The 25177-nt window shown below is 36.1% G+C and overlaps 4 protein-coding genes across 5 annotated transcripts; all 4 read left to right on the top strand.

Moving 5' to 3' along the window:
- The first annotated feature begins 281 nt into the window (after positions 1-281).
- Positions 282-1255, top strand: LOC121751038. The gene is made up of 2 exons (XM_042145746.1): positions 282-360; positions 455-1255. Exons 1-2 carry the CDS (start codon positions 326-328, stop codon positions 1047-1049), a joined length of 630 nt encoding a protein of 209 aa, XP_042001680.1. The 5' UTR covers positions 282-325; the 3' UTR covers positions 1050-1255.
- Positions 1256-3460: 2205 nt separating this feature from the next.
- On the top strand, positions 3461-7780 carry LOC121751860 (F-box protein At2g32560-like). The gene is made up of 5 exons (XM_042146654.1): positions 3461-5088; positions 5180-5259; positions 5534-5712; positions 6331-6405; positions 7260-7780. The coding sequence occupies exons 1-5, from the start codon at positions 4417-4419 to the stop codon at positions 7445-7447; spliced, it is 1194 nt and encodes a 397-aa protein (XP_042002588.1). The 5' UTR covers positions 3461-4416; the 3' UTR covers positions 7448-7780.
- A 3018-nt stretch (positions 7781-10798) lies between these two features.
- Positions 10799-14774, top strand: LOC121750602 (Holliday junction resolvase MOC1, chloroplastic-like). The gene is made up of 6 exons (XM_042145163.1): positions 10799-11282; positions 11689-11794; positions 12431-12483; positions 13305-13436; positions 13644-13716; positions 14404-14774. The coding sequence occupies exons 1-6, from the start codon at positions 10830-10832 to the stop codon at positions 14499-14501; spliced, it is 915 nt and encodes a 304-aa protein (XP_042001097.1). The 5' UTR covers positions 10799-10829; the 3' UTR covers positions 14502-14774.
- A 1150-nt stretch (positions 14775-15924) lies between these two features.
- On the top strand, positions 15925-21562 carry LOC121750254 (GDP-mannose transporter GONST1-like). Of its 2 annotated transcripts, XM_042144756.1 has the most exons (10): positions 15926-16101; positions 16706-16829; positions 18254-18485; positions 18613-18752; positions 19448-19577; positions 19919-20017; positions 20443-20597; positions 20702-20818; positions 21163-21260; positions 21346-21562. In XM_042144756.1, the coding sequence occupies exons 3-10, from the start codon at positions 18264-18266 to the stop codon at positions 21387-21389; spliced, it is 1005 nt and encodes a 334-aa protein (XP_042000690.1). In that variant the 5' UTR covers positions 15926-16101; positions 16706-16829; positions 18254-18263; the 3' UTR covers positions 21390-21562. The 2 variants fall into 2 exon arrangements, with proteins under 2 accessions (XP_042000691.1, XP_042000690.1); XM_042144757.1 differs by lacking the exon at positions 16706-16829 and having other exon boundaries at positions 15925-16101.
- The last annotated feature ends 3615 nt before the right edge of the window (positions 21563-25177 follow it).

The raw sequence follows: 25177 nt of genomic DNA, 5'->3' as shown, positions 1-25177 counted from the left end.
TTAATGGGTGAATGCAGATAAGTGAAAAAATAAAGCATGCATGGACTCTTCTTCGTTTCATTCATTCTTCCATCAACATGTGAGTTTTTTCACATGTTGAGTCCGGAATGTCGTGAAAACATAGTCTAATATGTATGATTTTTAATCTTGACCGTCATTTTTTCCTCATCCAATGAATAAAATATGTAGAGTTCTAGGTTCTACACTTAACAATGGTTCTATCTTTAACGCAACCCTCTATATATATATATATATATATATATATATATATATAGTGTATAGCATATTCCATCAAATTATAGCAAGTAAGTATTTCTGAAACAAAATGATGAACAACATCGCCCCTGTCTCTTCTCCAAGGTAATAATATTAATAGTAGTATTTCATTTCTTACTCATTTTTAGAAATATAAATGACGTGGTATTCCTAATTCAAGTAATCATGGTACATTCAGATTAGAAATGCAAGACAACAAAATTGGCGCAACGACGACAACAGGAGGAGGAGGAGGGGGGAAGAACACGAGCATCCACGTGACGGCCCTGGACGGGATCGTGAGCGTGAACTCGCTCTTCACGATGGCGCTGTTCATCGGGTTCTCCATGACCGTCCCAGAGAACGCGACGGCGGTGGGCAGCGCGGCGTGCATCACGAGCAGGGAGACGGTGAGGAGGCTGATCGTGTTCGAAGTGGCGTCGTTCAGCTTCTTCCTGTTCTCGTCGCTCGTGGCGCAGAGCCTGAAGCTGCAGATCAACCTGCGAAACAGCATGGACCCCACCGACCCGCACCGGGCCAGCATCAACGTGGACCACCTCAAGTACTGCCTCTCCGCCTCCGCGGTCGGGTCGGTCCTCGGGTGCACCTTCCTGACGCTGTCGATCGTGGACTTCATAAGGGTGAAGCTGGGGTCGCTGTCGTGCGGAGGGAGGCCGGTGCAGGCGGTGGTGGTGCTGGTGGTGTTTGTGGGGTCGGGGCTGCTGATTTATGTCGTCACTGCTGCACGTGCTCTCTTTTTTGTGCAGACTCAACCACCTGCGCCTCGCAACTAAATTCGTATTCATGATGACACTATACTTTATAATCTAATTATTCTGTTTTATTCTTATAAATTTTAAATTAGAGGAGGAGACCAATATCTTCGACAATCTCCAAATATAGGTAGAGGATTGATTTTGAGTTTTAATTTCATGTTTCTCTTTTGTGCCTTGTGATTATTATTTGTTTTGGAAATAATGGGCAGTAGCCATTTGTGAAAGTGTGAAACTGTTCGTTGCAAGACTAATTTTAATTTAGTACTTCCTCTATTCCCTGTAATATTTAAGATTTGTGCAAAATAAAATATAAACATATTCTGAGAAATTTTAAAGCATGTTTGAAAATTTTAAATAATTTTTTTTTAATTTGAAGTTTCTTAGTCGTTTATCTATCATTATATTAATAAAATTTTAATATATAATTGTGTATTCAATATAGAATTGAAAGTCATTTTTAGGTCTATTTATATTGTAAAAATAATCGATGAAGTTTCAAATTAGGGGTGAAATAAATAGAAAAATATAAATTTTTCGGAGCCCATCGGTTTTCGGGTCTGACTCTGGCGGGTTGCGGGTTAATCGAGTGCGAGTCAATCACGTTGTAGTTTTATTGGGCTATAAATTTTCAACCCTAACCCTATGAATTTTGTGAGCAATTCGGGCTAGCTCACAAATTGCGAGTTGCATTGACATCCCTAGATTGGATATTTTGTTTTTCGTCAAAAAAAGAAAGAAAGAAATGACTCAATTTAATTGGGACAAAAAGATTACTTGTTTGAGATTTTGATTGAAGTAAAAGTGAAGTGAAACATGCAACTAATAAAGAACGGACCAAAGTGAAAAACTGAAACACGTGCGCTGAAGGACGGATGGGGTATCATTTAATTTAGTCGCATAGGCTTGATCATGTAGAAATTAATGATTTATGTTGGAAATGTGCCATTTTAAGAGATTTTTATGTTGGAAATGTGCCCATTAAAAGACACCTATATTTTCAAATAAAGAAAAAGTAATAGTCCTATTGTGTTGCGGTCTGGGCAGGCCCGGCCCGCGTACTCGGGCCCAAGCCTATTGCTGATGGCATAAACTTATTTTTATCCTAAGCTAATTCGGCTCTAACGGCGGCTGCAATCGCAATCATGGATTTTTAACTACTCCCACAAAAGCTTTAAAAGGCCCACAAAAATCATAAAGTAGTTTTGAATTATGACCATGATTCATGATACCCACCACACGTACAACACAATCATACAACATTTAAGGCAGCCAAACCAAATTAGAGGAAAAAAACAAAGATGTATTATATATTATTCCATCTGTCTCATTTTAATTGATTGACTGCTTTTCGGCACGCGTTTAGAGAAAATGGTAATAAATACGTGAAGAGAAAGTAAAGTAAGTAAGAGAATAATGTAGATATAACTCTCTTCTATATACTTCATATTCTATTTCTTACTTACTTTCTCTTCATTTTAACTGTGCATTATATCTTCAAAAAATAACGGCAAAAAAATCAATCAATTGAGCTGGGACGGAATGGAGTATAATCTTACAAATGTTTAATTCCATAGATTCCACATTATTTGTCTAAGTTAAGATTAATGCAGTGGGGGCAATTCAATATGTTTCCCTTCTTTTGCCACGTTTCAAGCCTTAAACCCACCAATTATTTGTTACTAGTAGTACTACTTTTCAAGGTTTTATGCACATAAAAGTGAATCCAAATGTTATCCATCTTTCATCTTCAAATTTTGCAACATTTCTTTCCTGCAACTAATTATCATTAATAATTAGGAATCCAATAATGCCTCCCCCTTTATGGAAAGCCAAAAATTGTGGAAAGAGGTAGCTTACTCCACATAGGATGATGACATCCTATAATGGATCCCATAATGAATTACTATTAAACTTCATTAAAATCAATATGTGAAACATCACACGTATCATGTTAAGTTATCCTACTAGTAGTATTTTCTCTATAGTAGGATTCAATTTCATTGTCAAATTAAATGTGTCTATGTTAACCTACATATTTCTACACATTTTTTTAAAAACAATACTATACCAAGTACCAGTTGTCCAATTCAATAATACTCATGAATTGGACAACTTAGATCCTCCATTATCATCAATAATACAATGAGCTTGATTGAATTATTGTATGATCCGAGTTTGAATTATATTGTATCAACTCTATTAGATCATGTCATTTTTGCCAAAAAAGGATCTTGATCGTATTTGTATTTAATTACGTTGACATGAATTAGAGCCACACAATCACTAATGCTTATCAATATTACAATTAATTCATTTTTCTACCAAAAAAAATAATTTGATGAGACCATTAATCAACTCCAAGAATTTCGCATGACGTCTAGTTTCTCTCTTAAATAAGCAACGGCGGCCCGAAGTTTACTCAACATTACGCATTACGAAACTATGCGGGCCGCCCATTGGCCCGAAAATTTGCTCCAAGCCTACGTCAAGATCAGATTCCCATTTTAACTGCTAAAACTATAAAGACTACTTTTTTATTTCAGCTTTTCCTTTTTTTGTTTCCGTTCTGCAATTTGCACCTCTCCGTTTTCTGCATTCACAGCTCCAACAGAGAGAGAGAGAGATAGAAAAGAGAGAGAAAGAGGGGTTTCTGTGGGTGGGAGAGGAAGCCCGAGAATCAAAAGCTCCTCTTTCTTCTTTCACCCATCTTGGAATTCCCAGAAAGCCTCCCTGATCTCTCTTTTCTTCAATATTTCTGTGCAATTGCTGAATCCATTTCGGTTATTCTTATCCATTTTTTTCATTTCTTTGCAAATTCACAGCCATCTTTATTTATTTATTGCTGGAATTTGTGATCCTTGGATTCTGGTTTTTCAGCATTCTTCTTTTTTAAGTTTCATATCTGAAGCTTGTGATAGATCTGCTAACCTGATAACGATAGATTCTGTTTGCTTTCTACACTTTTCAATCGTCACAACAACTTAGTTAGTTTGAACCTTTTTCGTATTCTCTTGTTTTCCCAAAGATTTACTGCCAAGATTTGAATTTTAGTGGTGTCTTGAAATCGATTTCTTGATACAGTAGCATATAACCATCTTCTAAAGAAATTGGACGAGGCCCACAATTGAGGCTTGGTGGGCTTCGTCTGAGACAGTATGAACACATTCTTGATGTAGATTCGGAGATCCCTTATCCTCCTTTTTAACAAGGAGTGGGTGAAGAAGAGGTTTATATATATACAATTATATATATACATTTTCTTTACTAGGCTAATTGCTTTCCCGTATTGGTGGTCTAAGTTTTCTTGACCACCCCCCCTCCCCCCTTTAAATATTATCCATATTTATATATCTGTGTGTGATTGGAGTCTAGATCCTCTTTTGCCATGTTGTTCTTCCTGTTCACCTGCTGCTTCTCTTTCGTCTTCTTCTATAAGTCACTTGCCATCAAGCCACTCCCACCATGGGCTCATGGGATGCGACTGCTGTCTCTCTGTTTTTGGAAAGATTTTTCATTTTTGTGGTTGATCAAGTTGGTTAAGAGCACCATTTTTGGTGTGATTTCCTCACTTTTAGCTTCAAGAGTGTCACCTAGGAAGAAGAACTCTAGTTCCAAGGTGGAGATCGTTGAGGTGGCATGGGAGATGTCTGTCTTGGACTTGCCTGACCTTGTGTTAGAGGCCATTCTCGAGAAGCTCCCACCGGAGGGGCTTTGCAGGATGGCAACTGTGTGTGTTTCTTTGAGAGAGAGGTGCATAAGTGATCACTTGTGGAAGAAGCACATGAAAAACAAATGGTCTAAAATTGTTGGCCCTTCTGCATATAAGGAGTGGCAATGGTATATTGCTACGGGACAAGGTCTGGTCTGTTCGAACCAAGGCAAACAGAATAGTCTTCCTGGCTATCTAACTCATCTATGGCCAATCGTGTTGATCCGGTCCAGTTTTAGCAGCAATACGAAGAAGAGAAACTTCCCTCAAGTTGATTCCCTCATGTCTTGGTATACTGCGCTCGAGTCTGGCAAGTTTTGGTTCCCTGCTCAAGTCTACAACCGTGAGGTATGGATGTTAGTCGATTTCTTGCTTAACGCCTTTGGCGGAGAGATGATGAGGTTTGCTAATGAAGTGTATGTTTGGGGATGATTTGCAGAATGGCCATGTTGGATTTATGTTATCATGCTATGATACTGAGCTTTCCTATGATCAGAAAACCAACACTTTCCATGCCAGGTAACAATAGATATGTTTGCAAACTAAGCAAAAATTTCACATATTTAATTAGATTTTTGGCATTTAGCTGACTTAGGTATCCTATTGTTTATCTTATAGTAGAATCTAAGCAAGTTGCTTTTATCTTTCTGGTTTATGAGAGTTTAATTTTTGTTCACGTCTGAAACATTCTTGGGGAAGACAACAATTTCATTTGTTTGTAACTGTCAATATTAGTTTTGTGGGATTTTTTTTTCTTTATATTGTTGAAGTGTGTCTATTTGTTAATGAGCAGATATCCGCCTCATGGAAGGAGAGCAAGTCCAACAGAAAGCGGTATAACATGGGATAGGCTTAGAGCTCCCCCTGTCGACACTTCTCCATATGATCTTCATGAATCTGATTGTTTACATGAGTTAAAGCCTGGGAATCATGTTGAAATTCAATGGAGAAGAAACAAAGAATTTCCTTATGGTATTTTTCATACTATACCTCAATAATACTGTTCTTTAATTTGATTTTAGTTGTATCACATATCCACTCCATTTATGTACATTAATAAGCTCTGTGTTTGCTTGTAGAAAGATAAATCCAACCTTTTTCCCTTTCTTCTCAAATGCTGTTAACGGCCTTCTCCATTTTCTTAAAGTGTGAGGAAATAGGCATTAGATTGATATGAAATGGTCAATATCTTTCTAGGAAACTTCATCAAAGAAAGACTGACATGTTCACCAGATCAAGAACTGAAAAAGCAAGTGCATTTTTCTTCTATAAAAGATCCATTCCTTAAATGGATTGTAATTGACTTGTTCTTAACGATCATGGCATCTAAACTTCTTTTGTCAACCCTTCGCATTTTGAACACTTTTATTAAGACTTTTAGATTGTGATTCGTCTTTCCACTATACCACTTTTTTTAAAAATGGAAGGTCAATAGTATTGGTTCTTGTTCAATAGAAAATTTTGTCAACGTTGGCAGGTTTATTCTTTAGTTTTCAGAGAAGTTCCATTGGATTGGATCTCTTCTTAATTATATGACCAGATCCATTGTTTACTTAAATCCACTGTTACTGATGTCTTAACTATATACAGGTTGGTGGTATGGTGTTGTAGGCCACTTGGAAACATGTGATGGGAACCCCAATTACTGCTACTGTCATGAAAGTGGTGAGTTGCTTCTATGCATTCCATGAAGAAGTTGTCATTTTATGTGATGCCATACATCATGATAGCAATTGAGGATCCAATCAAAATTAGACAAACTTGAGGGGGGCGGTGGCTGGTTATCGTCAGTTTTGCTGACCTTAACCACTTTGGAATGAAGTGTTTGGTTGAATTTAGGAATGTGGTCATACCTTTATCATGATAATATATTATCCACTGTAAGTAGGCCCTAGCTTGACTCCCATTTTTTCGACATGCGGGTCTACCTATTAGTCCTTCGGTCCTTCCAAAAGACCTGCATATAGTTTGTCATAGTCTCCTCCAACAAGTCCACAAGTGCTGCCTGCTTAAGTGGCACTTTTACTTTAACTCAGGGGCGGCCTTCCAAGATATGTATAAAACTCTTTTACTACTGGTACATTCTAGGTTATCTATATCTGCATGTGTTTGCCTCTATTAATTGCTTGATTTTCTTCTTAATATATAGCGCTTGAAACCCTTATTCGATCTATATTGTAGTATGAAAAGTCTTGAAGCTTTACAAGTAAAAGTAGCCTCAGATATATATATATATATATGCTGCACTCTTCATTTTTAAATTTTTAATAGTACTACAATTGTGTCCATTTGTGATAGTGGTAGAAAGTGCATCAATGAATGCCTTAGTGGTGGGTGATGACATTTAGCAATGAGGGCTCGACTATATTTTCTGGCTTTTCTGGGGAAGTAGGGAGCACACAAGGCTCTCCAAAAAAATCTTCTTTATATATGGTTCCTGTTGTCTTATATCCGTGGTAGTGATTTCATCATGCTCGTTTTGACCTAGGTTCTTTTTAATTATGACATTTGTGCTGCAGACACTGTGGTGCTGGAGTTCAACCAGTACAATCTCGGTTCACGTTGGAGAATAACAAACGTAGATAGGAAAAACCATAGGGAAGAGGGGAATGAGGCCGATGGATTTTATGGTGGGATCCGGAAACTCTGCAGCAATGAAGAGATATCAACGTGGAAGAAGATCTGGCCTGCTGAAGTATTGGAATAGGAAACCTGATTTTCAGCAGTCGGATGTGGTTTTTTTGCTAAGTAGCACGGTCCAAAACTGGACCAATTTTACCCCCCCTTCTATTTCAAAGGAAATAGTTTAATGAAGCGATGGATGAGCTGTTGCAACTGTGCATATCACCTCCATTTGATTACAGATAAACTTCTGATAAAAGGCACGACGCTAAGCTTGTTTAGGCTCCTTGTAGGAAGCCTTAATTTCATTAGGGACTCAAATGTACATCAAGATCATAAGCATTGGCAAATGTAATTTGAATGGTGTATATTATTCCATTGTCATTTATATATATTAGAGATGCTATTTTTTTTACAAGGGAAATCTCAGATTCTCAGGAAATTATACATTTCTTCATGTAAAGTCTAAAATTGATTGATTATCTGGTATAGTGAAGGAGAAAGCCTGATGATGGGCTTCTTAAGCTAAGCAAAACGTGGCGGAGGGCTTGTATGGTACAACAGCCATCTTTGCGTTAGCAGGTATCGTCTTCTTGGTATTATTACCATGGCCATTTCCTTTAAATCTGAAGCTCAATCTGCCAAAATAACTGAAGTTGCGCAGTTCTGTGCTCGTCTTTATCTGCTTGGCTCCACTGTTTCCTCTTCCGAATGATGCATACTTTACTAGCAATCCTTTGAGTTTCTGGACTTTACTTGTCTCTGCGTTTCCACGTCTCTTTCCCACGTGATTTGCTGCAGGTGAAGGAGGCTTATCCGACACACTCAGAGGTCTGACTCGTTGTCTGAAGAGTAACCTGCTTGGGCTCTTCGGGCTGAGCCCATGCCTGGTCTGGTCGCGCACCCATCTTGCATATGCTGAGCCCTTGAAGTCCAGTGGTCCGCTGAAGCTCGATGCAAGTGCTGGTGCTGGCTCCACGCGGCTGTTTCCACACGAAAGATCTGGACCGTGACTCTGAGCATCATTACCATCCGTGACAGTGGTTGAGCTTCTGGACAAAGCCCTGAACGGGGAGTATGACCGTGAGCGCCTGTGGTGGCTGTTCCGTCCTCTCTTTTCCTCCCGCACCTTCTCCAGTGCTGCCATGAAAGGATCAAAATCATCGTTCCGTGAACTCTTCCGTGCAAACGGGATCCTCCTGCACACCGTTGCTGGAGACCTAGGCGACGACAGAGCAGACTTGTACAGCCTCGGAGGGGGCTTGAGGGGCATGACTACGCCACTGAGGGGCAGCTCGAGGGGCATGACTAGGCCGTTGAGGAAGAGCTCGTCAGCAAACGCCATGGCAGGGAGCGAATCCCCACGCTCGTGGCCGCGATCACCACTCACCGGCGACTCACTCTCACCGCCGAACCTCTTGCTGGTTCCAAACTCGAACTCATCAACTCTCAAGCTCAGATTGTCGTCACCGGCCTTGAACATGGCCCGTCTCGGGCTGGCCGGGGCGCTGTAGTAGAACTCCATGCTGTGGCCATTTGGGCTGCTTGGAGCAGTCATATAGAGGCAAGGTGCATCATTTTTTAATTCCATATTCCTGTTTATTTGTTTAAATAATGTTGGGAGTGGCAGAAAATAAGAAGTGCTTTTTCCTCACAACATGAGAATTAGTGGAGTTTTTATGTGATTATGCTGTGTTCTGCTACTGAATTTAAGGAGTTTTTTTGTTTGACTCCTTGCTTGTATAATGAGGAATCAAAAGTAGAGGAAAAATGGGAATTTTATACTTGTTTGTTTGTGTCTTGTGCAGCAAAGGGCCAAAAAAGTATTCCAAAAGTAAACATCATTTTCACAAATGGGGTGTGGCATTGAGAATTTTCAACTCATGGGCTAGATGCATTGTATTAATTTAATATTTTCCTATGTTTATTCACTTAAATCAATTCATCCATGTGTAGCAGTAGCACTCTCATCATGTGACATATTACTTTGTCATTTCTAAACCTAATTACCCTATGATATGGGGTATGATTAGTCAATCTTGAGCATTGTGATTTATTTATTTAATGTTGCTAAACCGTTACCATTTACTTTTACACTATGAACATGTGTAATAGCCAGTCTAGATTTATCGTCGTTCTAATAAAATATTATGAAATCACTATGAAGTTAATATAATGAATGAATTTGCTAAATAGGTGATGAATCGTTGAAGTGAAGAATCGGGCTTAGGCGGCAAATAATTACTTGACTTATTTTTTCAAAGCATATGAGTATATGACCTTATCTTTGTCTTCCGAGATAGATTTGCACAAGTAATTACTATATTCCTTGATTCTTGGTCCTGCAGCAAATAATGCCAATTTTAAGCAATATTTCGACTTTCTCAATATTCTTGGTTTCAATAAAATTACGAAATCCGAAGATTAAACAATGACAATACCTAATGAAACTCAATATTTAGACCCATATATTCTGAAAAGTCAATCACGTATGGGAGTTTTACTTATTTGACTAGCACTGCAAATGTGCATCGACTAGCATACCTAAGTTCTGAGTTCAAATTTTGCATACACTGTGGAGCAGAGTTGAAGCGCGTCTAGAGTATATGGAAAAGTGGAGCGATCAGAAATTTTGATTGATTTTTGAGAATTTGGATTCAAATTTGAGGTGTCTAGTTTTATCAATTCATAAATGTTGGGAAGAAAATAATAAGAAAAAAGTATTTAAAAGATAAAAAATTTTGATTTTGAAAAATTGGTATGTCTCGATCCTATATTTTAAAAGGTCTCCTTAAATTCGAATTCGACTAATAAAACTGATATGTTGGTTCCATTTTAACCACCAAATACCAGTTACATTTCAAAAACCGGAACTGTTGATTCGATTTCGAACCGAACTGAACCGGCGATTTCAACTAAACGAGGCACCCATAGATGGTTGGGACTTGGGATTCCCAACACACAATCCTTATAATATAATCTAGGGGTGGCAAATCGTGCGTGTTGTGTCGTTATCGTATCGACATGTTAACGACACAACACTAACACGACCCGTTAAGAAAACTCCAAACACGAACACAAACACGACATGCTACCCTCAGACACGAACACGATACGAACCACTTCGGATCAACACGACACGATAACAATACATATATGATACGACACTATAATAATACGAAAATTGAAAAATCTATTTTCACGCTAATACTAGGTGCTCCATTAGACTAAACCTAATTTAAATTTTAAAATAAATAAAATAATAATAATATTATAATATATTAATATTAACGTGTAACACGAACATGACACAAAATTTTCGTGTCGTTATCATGTCGACACGATAAGGACACGAACTCAATAAGCTTTGATACACACCTATTATTTTCGTGCGAATTCGTGTCATGTCAAAAATGGTGAGGCCTATTATAATCGATACCTGAAACGTGAAGAGAAGCAGGCTATGGATGATTGCGATTAGAAATAGCATTTCAATCTTACGCATATTGAATGGAACTATGGAAGCAGCACTCACATTCCCTCCAAAACCCCAATTTTTGATGTCCCCATCCTTCGCCTTCAGACCACCTCCGCCACTCCTCTTCTCCTTCACTCCCGCCGCCTCCAGACTCCTCGCCACCTCCGCCGCCACCACCCAAGAGCTCGAAACACTATCAATTCCGGAGCCATCCACCTCAAAAAAGTCTGTCGGTACAAAGAGCAGTGCTAGGGCTAAAAAGGTGCTTATTGATGCCCAGCAGCTTAAATTGAACTGGTTGGAATCCCTCTCTTGCCCTAGGCCCCAATATGATGGAGTTCGGCCTCCTCACGACTCCGGGCCGGGAAATGCGTGGGTTGTCGGAGTCGACCCGGATCTCAGCGGAGCGTTAGCCGTTTTGAAGTCCGACAGTTCCGCCGAGGTGCTGTATATTCACTCTATTTGTTCAACTGCTGCTTGCTCAAGATGTACACCTTGCTTTGAGAGTTGTACTGTTGTTGTCTCGCGTGACTTCCTTTTGTGTATGAGATAGTATGTAAAATTCTGTCAAATTCGGGTGCAAAGTGCTTTCTTTTCCTCGTGCCAAGCTTTAGTTTCGAGATGTACATTCCGAAAGGGCGTTTTGCCCATTGGTGCACTAGTATGTAGCTGTTGATGGAGAGTAGACACTGGTTTAGACATTTGAGAAAGTTTATTTCTCGACTTTTCTCGGACTCTCACGAATTCTACGTCATTACTTCAAGTAAAAGGAGATGTCTCGGTCATTGTTATGAAGACCGTTTGCCGTTAATGCATATTGGTTTTCATTTCACTCGTCTTTCTTGTAGGTGTATGATTCTCCCCACTTGAAAGTACTCGTTGGCAATAGAGTACGGAAACGTCTAGATCTAAAGTCTATTATTCAATTGCTTCAAAAAGTTGATGCTCCGATTGGTACGTTTACACTGCATAAGGAATTTATAAGCTCATTTGTTTTATTGGTCTGATTAAAACAAATAAGTGTTAAGTGCATGTTTTTGGGCTAGAAGATCACTAAAATATACTCCCTCCGTCCCCAAAGAATATGCACTTTGGGGTCGGCTCGGGTTTTAATGGAAAATTGGTAAAGTAAAAGAGAGGTAGAGAGAAATAGTAAATAAAGTATTGTTAGTGTAGAATGGGCCCCACCTCATTAGAGAGAAAAGACTTTCCAAAAATGGAAAGTGCATATTCTTATGGGACGGACTAAAAAGGAAAGAAGGCATATTCTTGAGGGACGGAGGGAGTAACGATTATGGGTTTCTGAAAAGTCTTCCTTCCTATCTTTCATTAAAATGAATATTCAGTCGTTTATTTCCATATCATCATTGATTCAACTTTTGTCTTGTCTTGGACTTGAGTTGCTAGAGCTGAGCATGGAGGGCACAATTATGGGTAGAAGATGTATACTTCTTATGTAATCACAATCTCAATCTCTGATATTTATATTGAGATGTGATAAATATTATAATAAGCTACGTGTATTCTCTCTTTTAAATCTTAAATTTTGACCTACAATGGTCCCTATTTCTGTTTTCGCTTTCACTTCAGGAACCACTGCGTACATAGAGCAATCAATTCCATATCCTCAAGATGGTAAGCAGGTTAGAGTCTTTCTACTAGAGTCTTTTTTTTCTGAAATGAATTGTGTACTTTTCTCACTTTATGGTTTCATTGTTCGGACTTCGGATCTTGCTATTCTGATGGTTTTTCTTATGCATATCCCAATCAGCACTTCATGATTTGTGTAATTATCCAATTTGTGTTTTATTTCATAATTTTGTTCAATAGATGCTGATTGGTAATATCTCCATATAATTTTGCCTTTCTTGATTTTGCAAGTGCTGGTTGTGATATGTAGTTCACTAGTTCTACACATAATTTCCTAGATGATGCATTAGTGATGTCCTTATTGTCTGTTCTGTCTCTTGAGCACATGCAAACCAAAATACTGACATTAGTAGATCCTGTTTGGATGTTCCTCGGTCTAATGACCAAGCTATTTTTGGACTATATAATTTTTTTTACAGATCTGGCTTTTGATTAGGCACTAACTTGATCATGTGCTGTCGGAAAAACATTGTAGCATGTCTAAATTTTTTATGCTACCATTAGCAATTGTAACACTAAAATCTGATATTCCTGAATTTAAGAGGTAAGCATATTTGCTGGTTAAGTGCCACCAATGATGTCCTAATATTGCCCTAGTTTCAACGTCTCTAAATCAAACTCGACTTCAACAAAGCACAGTATCATGTTTGCTTTTAATCAGATCAAGGGGTGCAAGTGCAACTCTGCCATGTTTCATGCCTTTTCAGTAACTAAGAATTTATATTTATTATTTTGTATTTCCTGATATCAACTTAAATTAGATTTGTTGCTTTTGGCATCAACTTCTAAAGCATACCTTGTTTTATGACTTAAGGGATGGTGGAGTGGAGGATTTGGGTATGGTCTATGGCTAGGAGTCCTGGTTGCCTCAGGATATTCTGTTGTTCCAGTTCCAGCGTCACTATGGAAGAATGGGTTTAAACTTACAGGAAGTCGCTCTAGCAAGGTGCACCTGATCTCTGTGAAATTCATGATCTTATTACCCACATTTTGGCTCGGATAACAACTCCATTTTGTCACATGTTGCATTGCAAATTTAATTTTTTTGCATGTGTTGGCCTTTCACTTAAATTTTTAACAGTTACCTAGAACTCTATAATATTCAGAAAATGAAAGAAATTAAAATTTTATCATCTATTGCTTTTTGCAACAGGATGAGAGCAGAGAGCTTGCCACCACTCTATTTCCCTCAATGAGTCCCCTTTTGAAAAGGAAGAAAGATCATGGTTAGTGTACTAAATGAAAATCGTGCTCTCTGCTCTTATAGTAAGATTTTTTTTGTGTGTCAGCAATTATTTGTGCTCTTAGAGCAATTATTTATGCTGGTACTCGATCTGTCTTTAGAGTTATGATTATGACAAAATTTGTGATATTACGGATGTTAACTGAATATGGAGGAAGATATGAGAAGATGGCCAGCATTCAAAATCAGTGGTTTCTGGTTTGTTGTGTGGTTGCCTGATTATTGACCTAAGTTAAAGTACTGGGACTTAGTTATAGATATCCCCAATAATCAATGAAAGGTATCGGTGTCATAATCTTATAGCATCAGCCAAGATTTCTCATTTGAAGCTAAAAACCCTGTGTGGACTTTATGAGTTACTGCTTAGTGCTTATCATATCTTTTTGTGACCAATTGGAAGCACTTGGTAGTTGTAATCAAGTAACCCGTACAAATTGCTAAACATAAGGGATCATCATCTGAATACTTTTCCTGTTAAGATACAAATATCCATAAAAGAAAAGCATCAGATGGTAATGACTTAAGGTAGAGAACAAGGAGCCTAGTAAGATTAGACCAGTAGACTACTATATTAAGCGAAACCCTGTTGTTACAGTTTTTCGAAGAGGATCCCAGTACTTATCATTGCCTACCTAGCCTTCTCTATGCTCTTAATTTGTGGATCCTGCAGGCCGTGCAGAAGCTTTGCTAATTGCTGCACATGGTAAAGGGCTGAAAGTGGATATTGGCTCCGACTCTCAATGCATATTGGAAGATTCTGTGCCTTAGAATGACGACAATCATCTCCTTGGGCATTTTTCGCTGATTTGCTAATTATATATTTGGAGTACATTGGTAATTGGCAGGTAGTATGATCAAATGGAGATCATTAGGGAAGACGTTGATAATTCTTTAGAGAGCATGTAGTGATGCTTTAGCACAACGAATATCCCCCTCCGGTGGGAATGGGGAGTGCGAAACTCAATTGCCTAAAAAAATTTATTGCAAGAAACTAGGTATCCCTCCATGTATATAATGAATGCTGGCTCTTTTTGTTTCTTATTTCCATTCTCAAGGTAAACGTCTTTCTTGTTCATTCAAGTATCTCTTTCCTTTCTAATGATGAGGAAAATCCACATTGTGTAAAAATTCAAATACTCCCTTTTATTGAAATTGGGTGTTTTCCATTGTTCAAAAGGAACAAAAGTTGGTACTATTCCAATGTGAGTTTTTTGTACATAGTTGACTTTATCTTGGTTGGTGAATTGGATGGCTACCAAAGTTTTTTTGGGTATATTATTAACACAACATTATACATAGAATTAGTTAAAAGCTTCAAATCAATGTTGGAATTTAAGACTGTAGTACTATATGTTAGGCTGATCGAAAATAAATTATTGTGTCAAAAAGGTGGAGCTATTATAGTGCGACAAAGCTATCATGCCTAACAAAATTGCTGTTAAGAATCCATGAAATTATAAGAAAAGACAGGTAGTTATTGGGATAATTTATTTTGTAAAATTAAAATTTAAAAATAATTAAAAAAATAAAAACTTATGTGAGCTGCCACATTATGGCTGTTTATAAATATGTTAATGTTTGGGATATTTCCATGTGATGACATGAGTAAATAATGACGGCATTTCTATTATAGGAGTTTATGCTAAATGTGAACTTTATGATTGCAAATTAACTTTCTTTTACAAAATTTGCTACAAGAAGATTCAATAAGACTTCTTATTCTGTAGCTTCTTTTTTATATACGTGGCTTCATTTATGATGTTGCTAAATTTTATTGCTCAATCAAGCAATTACATGATTGATTGAATCGAATAATAGACAAAAAATACTTTAATTCAAGCAATTGGGAATAAAATAAAACAGCCGCAAGCATCGATTTTTAATCTAAAAAGAGTCTTCTTTAATTAGTGGCTAATATGGAAATAATTAAATTATATTCACAAAGTTCTGTAGCATTTAAGCAAGAAAATAAAGGATGGCGGGAAAAACTTAACCATTTTTCAATAAATTATGGAATTATTATACATAAATAATCCTGAATATTTATGTATTTATTTCATTTATTTGGACCAAATTAACATATTTTTTTGTAAAATTATTCATCGTGAATTTCTCGAGGAAAAGTAGTTTCCGATTCAGTAAATTTGCAGCAACAAAATGTACTTTTTAAATATATTTTTTTGTAATATTGAAAAAGTGAGAGAAAAGGGAAGGACTCTTCACTCGTTTGTGCGCCTTTGACTCTTCATATCTCTGCATCTCTCTTCATATTTAATTTTATACTCATGCTGAAAATGCCTTCTCTGGTCATGAAATAGCAGCTGAGCAGAAAAAGATTCAATCTTTCGCCAAAAAAAAAGCTCTTTAGGTTAGTCCAAGTGATTTAATCGCAATCTTTGTTTTGATTTTTGAACGTGAAGTGAGATGGAATTAATGTTTTTCCTTAATTGGGATTTGCCTGAGACAAAATCAAGATGGCATCCTAGCTTTTCTGTGTAGTTTGATTTGTTCATATTTTCTTTCATTAGCTGATTTGAAGTCCGTGTGTTTCATGGGTATATTGTGAATGAAGTTCGTATTGGTGATATGGGTAGAATCAAAACATGTTTTTTGTTGAAAATGATGTTCAGTATTTCATCATAATACATTTTTCTTATACCTGCACAAAATCTTATGCACAACCATTGTTGTAAATCAATTTATTGGATTTTTGCTAAACTTTCTCAATTTGGAAACCATTCAATTCAATGTGGTTTAATGAGAATGTTACTGTATAGAATTATTTGTTGCTATGATGCTTACTTGGTTACTGTGGTTTAATGAGAATATTACTGTATAGAATTATTTGTTGCTATGATGCTTACTTGGTTACTGTAGTTATAGTGTTCTTTCTCTGCGGCTCCAGTCAATCTCGAATGGTATAATTTACAATGATCCCTGGTGTTGATACTATCGAATTTTCATTTATGTAGAACATTACCAAAAGGTGCTTCTCTGGTGTGGGAATCGGAAAAATAGTTTTCAAGTTCTACAATAAGCCTAAAGCCCATCGATTGTCTAACTCTCTCGTCCTGTGGAGGGAGTTATAGCCAGCTGGTATGATTTTCTGCTAGAACCCCAAATCCGTTATTGCCGCCTTTATCTTGCAGTACTATGATTTAGGAACATGTACTTTTTTGTTCTCCTGCCCATTCATGAAGCACTTTATAGCATTGGTTGATGTCAATGCTCTGCATCTATAATAATTATTCTCTTCTTGAAAAAGATGTACTTGCTATATCTTTGAAGACTGTAATTGTTAATATTGATAAATCTTGATTTTAGTTGAAGCATTTACTATTATATGCTTAAATACACTTCTGGCATGAAGAGTTCTTGCAGGATCCTTGCTTCTCTACAGTCGAGTTGATATTCATATCTATCAAATTTAGTTATTCATCTCATCTTCTAAAAAATTATGAAAAGCTCTGTGAGTGTAGTTCAAATAAATTTTTGTCATAGTTGAAAACATAGCCTTTTTTTATTATTAAATGCCTCTTCTCTGGTCATATGGAAAAATCATGAAAACTTCCCGTTCTACTCAATATTTTGGTCATATGGTTTCATTTTCAAGTATGGATGCACTTCAGATCCTGCCCAAGGATAACTTTTATTTTCATTTTTTTTTTCTGGCTGCTCACTTTTACTGCTCTTCCTAGTCTATCTTGCAACAACACTTCAATGAGAATTGGTAGAAATTTTTGGGCTGAAATATTGGAAGCTGTTGGGGTTGGTGAATTAGGAATCTGCTGTTAGTCAAATACGGTGATAATGAATCTAATGCAACTTAATTTAGTAAGGTGTTTCCGGCAGGTTCAAATCAATTCGGGTGATTCATGATTGATTGGCAACTTTGTTTTGTAGATTACACGTTTTGACAAATTACACATATAAGTCTGATGTCAATGTGGTTTCCTGGATTAAAATGCATTGTGCACTTGCAGTCTAGCCATAAGAAAAATACTAAATTCCATCAAAAAATAATAAGCTAAGGTAAGAATACCGAAAATGGCCCTAACTTGCTCTCTGCCCGAATGACCTTATGGGGAAAATCAAAACAACAGGCGCTGCTTTGAATGGAAGGAGCCCTGTATCGCTCGTTGATATTTTATTGATGCATATTGCATATGCTATGTGGAAAAACCAAATGTGACCATGTTTATAAATTCAGAAATTGAGTATATGTGAAGAGATTGGTGTCTACTTTGATAAAATCAAGTGAAATCTTTGTGTTTATCCATGCTTCTGGAGCTTTGAATTGTTATCTTTAAATGTTGATTTTCTTACTTGTGAAAGAACTGGAAGTATTGAGACTTTTATCTGCTTTCAATGGCTTACTTATGATTCTCGCTTATGGAGTTCACTGCTTGGTTAAAGCCGCCACTTCACTAATATGAAACTTTAATCAATTGAAAAAAAGGCTAAGGCTGATTTCATTTTTATAACAATAGCAGTAATTGAAAAGTGCTGCTTATTTTCAGATCTCTTGGGATGAAGACTCACAGTTCTAATCATGAGATTGATATGGAGAGCCGGAGATTGGTAGAGGACAAAGAACGACCTGTACGAAGTAAAAGAGTAATTACAATACATAATCAGGCCCTGTTGTCTGGTTTCGCATACTGTATCTCATCATGCAGCATGATACTGGTGAACAAGTATGTCCTCTCCAGTTATGACTTTAATGCTGGAATTTCTTTGATGCTCTACCAGGTTATCTTCTATACAACACTTTTTTAACCCAAATAAATTTAGCTATAAGTATCACACACTGACATAATTCAGTTAATTGAAGACATTATTTTCCTGTGCTAATAATAAATTTCACCAATGCTTGCAGAATCTTGTCTCTGTAGTCATTGTTTCCATCTTAAGTCTCCTTGGCGTAGTTAAGACCGAACCACTTACCTGGAGATTAATCAAAGTCTGGCTTCCAGTCAATGTAATTTTTGTTGGGATGCTAGTCACAAGTATGTTTAGGTACTTTTTTTCCATATTTTATTTTGTTTTATGTAAATTTTGCAGTGACAAGTTTCAACTATTTTGTCTATCTTCTGTGTTTATATTACTAACATATGCAGTTGTTTCGAGTTATAAATTTTTGTTAATTCTCCTTTGGCTTAGAATATTTTAGTAATGCTAATCGCGTAAACTTCGTTGGGATTTATCCTATATAGCCTCTAATATTAGTGAATTGACCACCTTGACGTCTGTTGCCTCCTCATTATCCATATAGCATGATGAATTTGTGACCTTCCCACACACGTCCACCTTTTCCCGGTATTCTAACTTCTACCTTGAGCATAGTAGACCAGGATTTCCCCTTTTCCACGAGCGTCACCCTTTCTTTCTAATCTGTGAATGCCCTGGTCAGTAATATGGAAATATAAAGAAAAAAAAGACTTTGTGGAAGGCTTTGTACCTCTGTCACTTGATTAATATGTTACAGAAGACGTTCTATAGAATATTTTCTAAGATGTTGAAAATTCTTGTGCAAAAACTCTCATCTGGGTTTTGCTTTCCCTTTGTTTTATCAAATGTCACCCCAATTTTGCAAGCGTAACTGCAAGATTGCCAACAGATAATATCTTGTTCTTCATTTGTAGTCCTTCACACAAATTTTCCCAAGTTGCTTTGTTCCTTTAAATTTGTCTGACATGTACCTTTTTTCGCAGTCTACGATACATAAACGTGGCCATGGTCACAGTTCTGAAGAATGTAACCAATGTGATAACCGCTATAGGTGAAATGTATATGTTCAACAAGCACCATGACAACAGAGTTTGGGCATCTCTTTTTATAATGGTAAGTCATGTGGAAAAGATATTAATAGATGATGTCACTCAACTTCAAATATTCCATTGAGTGAGTGTAGATTACTCCCATATCATGTGGAAGTTTGCTAAGGCCTACAGTGCTAAAAATCTGGTTATCTACGTCTTGGCATTGATTCTTTTAGTTGATGGCAGCTGAATTTGTGAAGGACCATATCTTCTATCAATGTTGGAACTAGATAATTGCCCATTTTTACCTATCTGGAATGTCTGATACAACCAAGAAACAACGTCCTCTAACTGAGCACATTTACGTAGGGTTAACCTTGTGATGGGTTGAATCATCTGTTACTATCCATTCATGGTATGCAGATAATCTCAGCAATATCTGGAGGAATCACGGATCTCTCATTTCATGCTATTGGATACACATGGCAGTTTATCAACTGTTTCTTGACAGCATCATACTCTGTAAGTAATTGCTTGCTTGTCAATTCGTGATGAGCGCGCTCAGCTATGAAATGCTATCTCTAGTATTAATATTCTGTGACCTTCTTCGTGTTATGGTCTTCTAGCCACAATGACCCGTCTTTATTGCATGATTGACACGCTTTGATTTCTTGAATTTTGTTTGGTTGAGACCCAATCCATTTTCTGGCATATCGGATTGTGGGATTATAAATGGATTTTCATCGACCAAGGAGCAAAATTGCGCTCGTACTCCTATCCATGTTGATTCGTTACAATTTTATGTATCACCGTCATGGATTATATTCTCTTAATTACATAAACTTGTCTATTCTTCTTGCATCTCCATGTTCATATAATTATCTTTGAAATGCAATAGTATCTTCTGCTTATAGCCTATGGTTGCTGATTATGCTCTTTTTGCACAGTTGACGTTGCGGCGGGTCATGGATACTGCAAAGCAAGTCACTAAATCTGGAGAGTTGAATGAGTTCTCAATGGTCTTGCTGAACAATACCCTCTCCTTGCCCCTAGGAGTTCTGCTCATTTTTGTTTTCAACGAGGTCGATTATCTTTTGCAAACGTGAGTAACAATTTCTGGTATATCAATCCATAAATGAGTTGAATAATTTGCTGTTGATCTATGCTCAACTTGTTTTATTTGGTTTCTTTTGTTGGCAATTGCAGACCGCTATTGAGATTGCCCACGTTCTGGCTGGTGATGACCTTTAGCGGATTCCTGGGTTTGGCGATCAGCTTCACGTCAATGTGGTTTCTCCATCAGACAGGAGCTACTACTTACAGGTAATCTCTTGAAATTCCCTTTTCTCAGCCTCGTGTAGCTGAAGAAATACCAACTTCGATATTGTTTCCTCGATCGTACTAGAATACATTTCTCAGAAGGCGGAATTGCTTTGCCTTGGTTTACAGAAATCCCATTCATATAAAGCTAAGCGATCCTTCTACGTATTTGAAAACCAGTTATGTAGACGAGTAGTCTTTTTATAACTAGACTGTTAACTACTGTAGTTTCGTTAACCTTGTGTTGAAACTGTTTCTTTGATAGAGACCACACGTAAATGTTTTTGCACGCCCTAGTTAAGCCATCGGGTTTGTCTGTGTTTGCTAATCTGTTTCACGTCATACAGCCTCGTTGGGTCGTTGAACAAGATACCCCTTTCTATTGCTGGAATCTTCATCTTCAAAGTCCCAACAAGTTTAGAGAACTCTGCAAGCATTTTCTTCGGTAACTTTTTATCGATCCGTAGCACGAAAATCTTTACCTTGATTATGTTTTTTCTAAAAATTATTCCCCTATGTGTTTATTGCAGGGTTGTTAGCTGGAGTGCTTTTCGCAAGAGCCAAAATGCGTTAAGTGTTTAAATCTCATTTTTGAAGGATCAAATTCTTTATTGTGAGGATGAGAGATTGTAATCTTGGTAACGTAGTTGTAACATTTCTCAAAAGAAAGAAGAAAAAGAAAAAGACAATGTGAAAGCATTTCCAAATCATTTTTAAAAAAAATCCAAATTCTAAAAATTTGACAAATCAAATGTGTTTATTTTATTTTAATTGTATGTAGATAACCTAGGATCTTGATTATTTGAATTTAAAGTAGGTTTCTAAAGTCTCAGCATAAAGTTGGTTGCAAAAACTTAGAATTGATGAAATATCTTTTGTTTGCGTTGATGCCAAGTTAAGGATTGTTTATTTTTCATAATTGATGATATGATTAACTTAAGTACTTCATATTATTATTATTATTATTATTATTATTATTATTATTATTATTATTATTATTATTATTATTATTATTATTATTATTATTAATTTTCTTGGACAAACTATTTACTCAATTACGCTGCTAATTGCATTTTCCTGTGGTCTCCTTTTTTAACTAGTAATTGTGTTACACATGTATGTAATGTAAGTGGTCAATATTGAGGCAATTATAATTTTTTCCAAAAACGCGAATAATTTAAATGAAATAAAATAGTAAAGCTAGTTAGAAGAGTAGGTTATACACTCCCTCCGTCCCGCACTACTTGCACTTATTTCCTTTCTGGGCGTCCCAAGTTATTTGCACTCTTTCCATTTTTAGTAATAATTTATACCTACAGCCGTAATTGTTGACTTTGTCTATCACTCTTTCCTTAATCTCCGTGCCTAAAAGAAAAGGTGCGAGTAGCGCGGGACGGAGGGAGTATTATTCCACCCAATTCCAGGTAGGTTGGTTTGGTGACACTACAGTAGCCGCAATATTAATAACATACTACCTAATTATATTTGTGGCCTCAAATATTAGTAGTACATTGATATTTTGTGAGGCAGTGAATTCAAGGCGGCCACTTTATTAATTTGTTTTTTTGGCGCCCAAAAAAGCTTCGAGAAGCTCCATGCTGTTGGAATTCTTCAATCCCTAGGGCTAGGGCTTAGGCTAATGGAGACAGAATCGATGAATGGAAGGAAGACTCTTCCATTTAAAAAAAAACTCTTTATTAAAACTAGTCTACTAAACTTTTTATCAAACTATTGTTAACACCCACTGGATATAAAAATTTCAAATTATAAATACAAAATAAATGAATATATAAAACCATAAACCTTATATCTTTCACCCAACTATTACATTAGTACACATAAAAATATAATCATTTTCATTTATAGAAAGTTATCCCAATTTATTACCCATATACACTAAGTTATTTATAACTTATACCACTATTAAAACATTACTTCAACTACTCTTCCTCCTCTCATACTTTACAAATTTTATCTTAATTTCCATAGCATATTATATGCCTATATTTTTATTGAAAATGTACATAAATATAATATTTTAAGAAGCATAAAAGATAAATAGGAATCAAAGTTATAAAGAACAAAATCTTATCTCATAAAAGAAATCAAAATCAAATAAATTGTACATTTTCATACTACCTTTAGTGTCCACAATCTTATCTCGTGACGCAAATTATTTTGTCACAATCTCATCCTATGAATATCATCACCCAAATATATTTTAACATTTCTTGAATATATGTACTATGCAAGTTTAGAGAATTTGTTTTTCTTTCATCCAAAATAAAATTATAATAAAATTTTATATAGTTATACCATCTTAATAATAACTTATAAAAAAACTAAATGTCTCAATAAAAAAATACTTAAATCGCAATAAATATTATAATAGTAAGTACCAAATGGATCTTTAACACTATAAGTTTTAATGACTTAGTATAACTTATGATGTATGGCCAAAGACTAAATACATAGTAATTATTTATAATATATAAAATAAAATCAACTTAATTAGAATTATGTATACTAAATTTAACTGTAGAATTAACTGTAGAATTATGTATACTAAATTTTGTATTATCCGATAATCACATTTTAGTTGACTATTTATTTCTTCCGTTTAATTTCGGACCGTAGCATAACTTGATATATATGGCCAAAGACTAAATGAGCTGTTAATATTGGAAAGAATAAATTTCTTACCTCCCACCATATACACGTATAAAAAGTAAATTGCCACTTAAAATAACGATAATATTTTATGCATCTTATTTGTTTTGAATAATACGAAATTTACACTACTCTTATATTTAGAAGTTATACAAACTTTATAAGTTAGATTTAATTTTACATATATATATATATATATATAATTTCTTCTTATTCCGTAATTTATACAACTCTTTAGTAGTATTATTTAATTAATTAGAGACTAATTAAAATATATGAACTGAAAACTTTAATTGAGTAATTATAGGATGAAAATTGTAAACATTACATATTTGTGTTGTCGTTTAGCTTTACAATAAATGATTAAATTGCAATTTTAACCTAAATAAATTGAAGGCAAACTAAACTCTATAGCACAATTCCAATTTTAATCCAAATATAAGGCTAATTAACATATACTACTACTTTTATAACTAAATTGTAAAAAAAATGAAAAATATATATGAAGTATATACTAAATCCAATAAATTTATAGTCTAAATTAAATCTAACTTTTAAGACACAATAATACCTAATTTAGGACTATATTCAATTAAAAAGAAAATCAATCAATGGAGTATAAAATTTTCCAAAAATCCAACTCAATAAAAACCTATATAAACCCTACCAAGTACCAACCCTACGATAAAAGTTACGCCTCCTTATTCTCCATCTCTCTCCCAATCACGCCTCTCTCTTCCTCTCACGTGCCTCCACACTCTCTCTCAATCGGCCTCGCCACCTCCCTCTCGTTGCCTTGCCTCGCCACCTCCCTCTCTCTGTCAATCGACGCCGCCACGCCCACCGCCGTGCTCATCGGGTTTCCTTCCATCCTGCTTAACTGGCTGTTTGGTCGGCCATGGTGTCACCGGATGGCTCTTGCATAGTTGCAGTTCCTGCACCACCGCCGCTGCCTCCGTCTCTTCCGCCGGATGGTTCTCTTCCAGCCGTCGCTGCTACCTACGTCCCTTCCGCCGTCGCCGCTGCCTTCGTCCCTTCTGCCGCCACTGCCTTTACTTTCCGGCCATGCATCTCCGGCGCTGGCCTCATCCCCGATGAAGTATCTTTTTCATGTTTCAGAATATAGAATTTAAAACCAATATTAAGTTATTCAAAGTTTCAGAAATGTATAAATGGAAAGATTCTACATAGATTTTTGCTAATTTGATATGTTTGTTCCTTTGCCAAAGCAATTGCCGAAGTTCTCGCCGGAGTCGTCACCGGATTCCAAGCAGAACCACCCCCTATTTTGCAATCAGAAAATTAGAAAATTAGTCCATGATACATAAATGTAGATTCAACTAATGACAGACTCTATTTAAAAGTGTTTCAAAACTTTCTCAAAGAAGCTAGAATTTTATTGAACAATACTCAAAATAAAATAAAGAAATAAAAGCCACTTCATCTCTCCATTTTCCCTCCAAAAAGGGTATCATTGTCTTTTCACCAAACTGGCACTCTAGATTATGATAGATAGATACACTACAAAAAAAATATGCAAATTTGTATGATTTCCGAAATCTCTATTCTCTACGAAATGACTTCATATTTTTATTACGTTTCTTAAAATTCAATTAGGAGCATTATCTATCTTGATATCAAAATTGTTAATGATACATAAATTATAGTTATTTTTTTCTATCTCAAATTAAA

Source organism: Salvia splendens, chromosome 10, assembly GCF_004379255.2.
Source record: "Salvia splendens isolate huo1 chromosome 10, SspV2, whole genome shotgun sequence".
Classification (NCBI taxonomy): domain Eukaryota; kingdom Viridiplantae; phylum Streptophyta; class Magnoliopsida; order Lamiales; family Lamiaceae; genus Salvia; species Salvia splendens.
The sequence above is the reverse complement of the archived record's forward strand: the minus strand, read 5'-3'. Positions and strand labels throughout refer to the sequence as shown.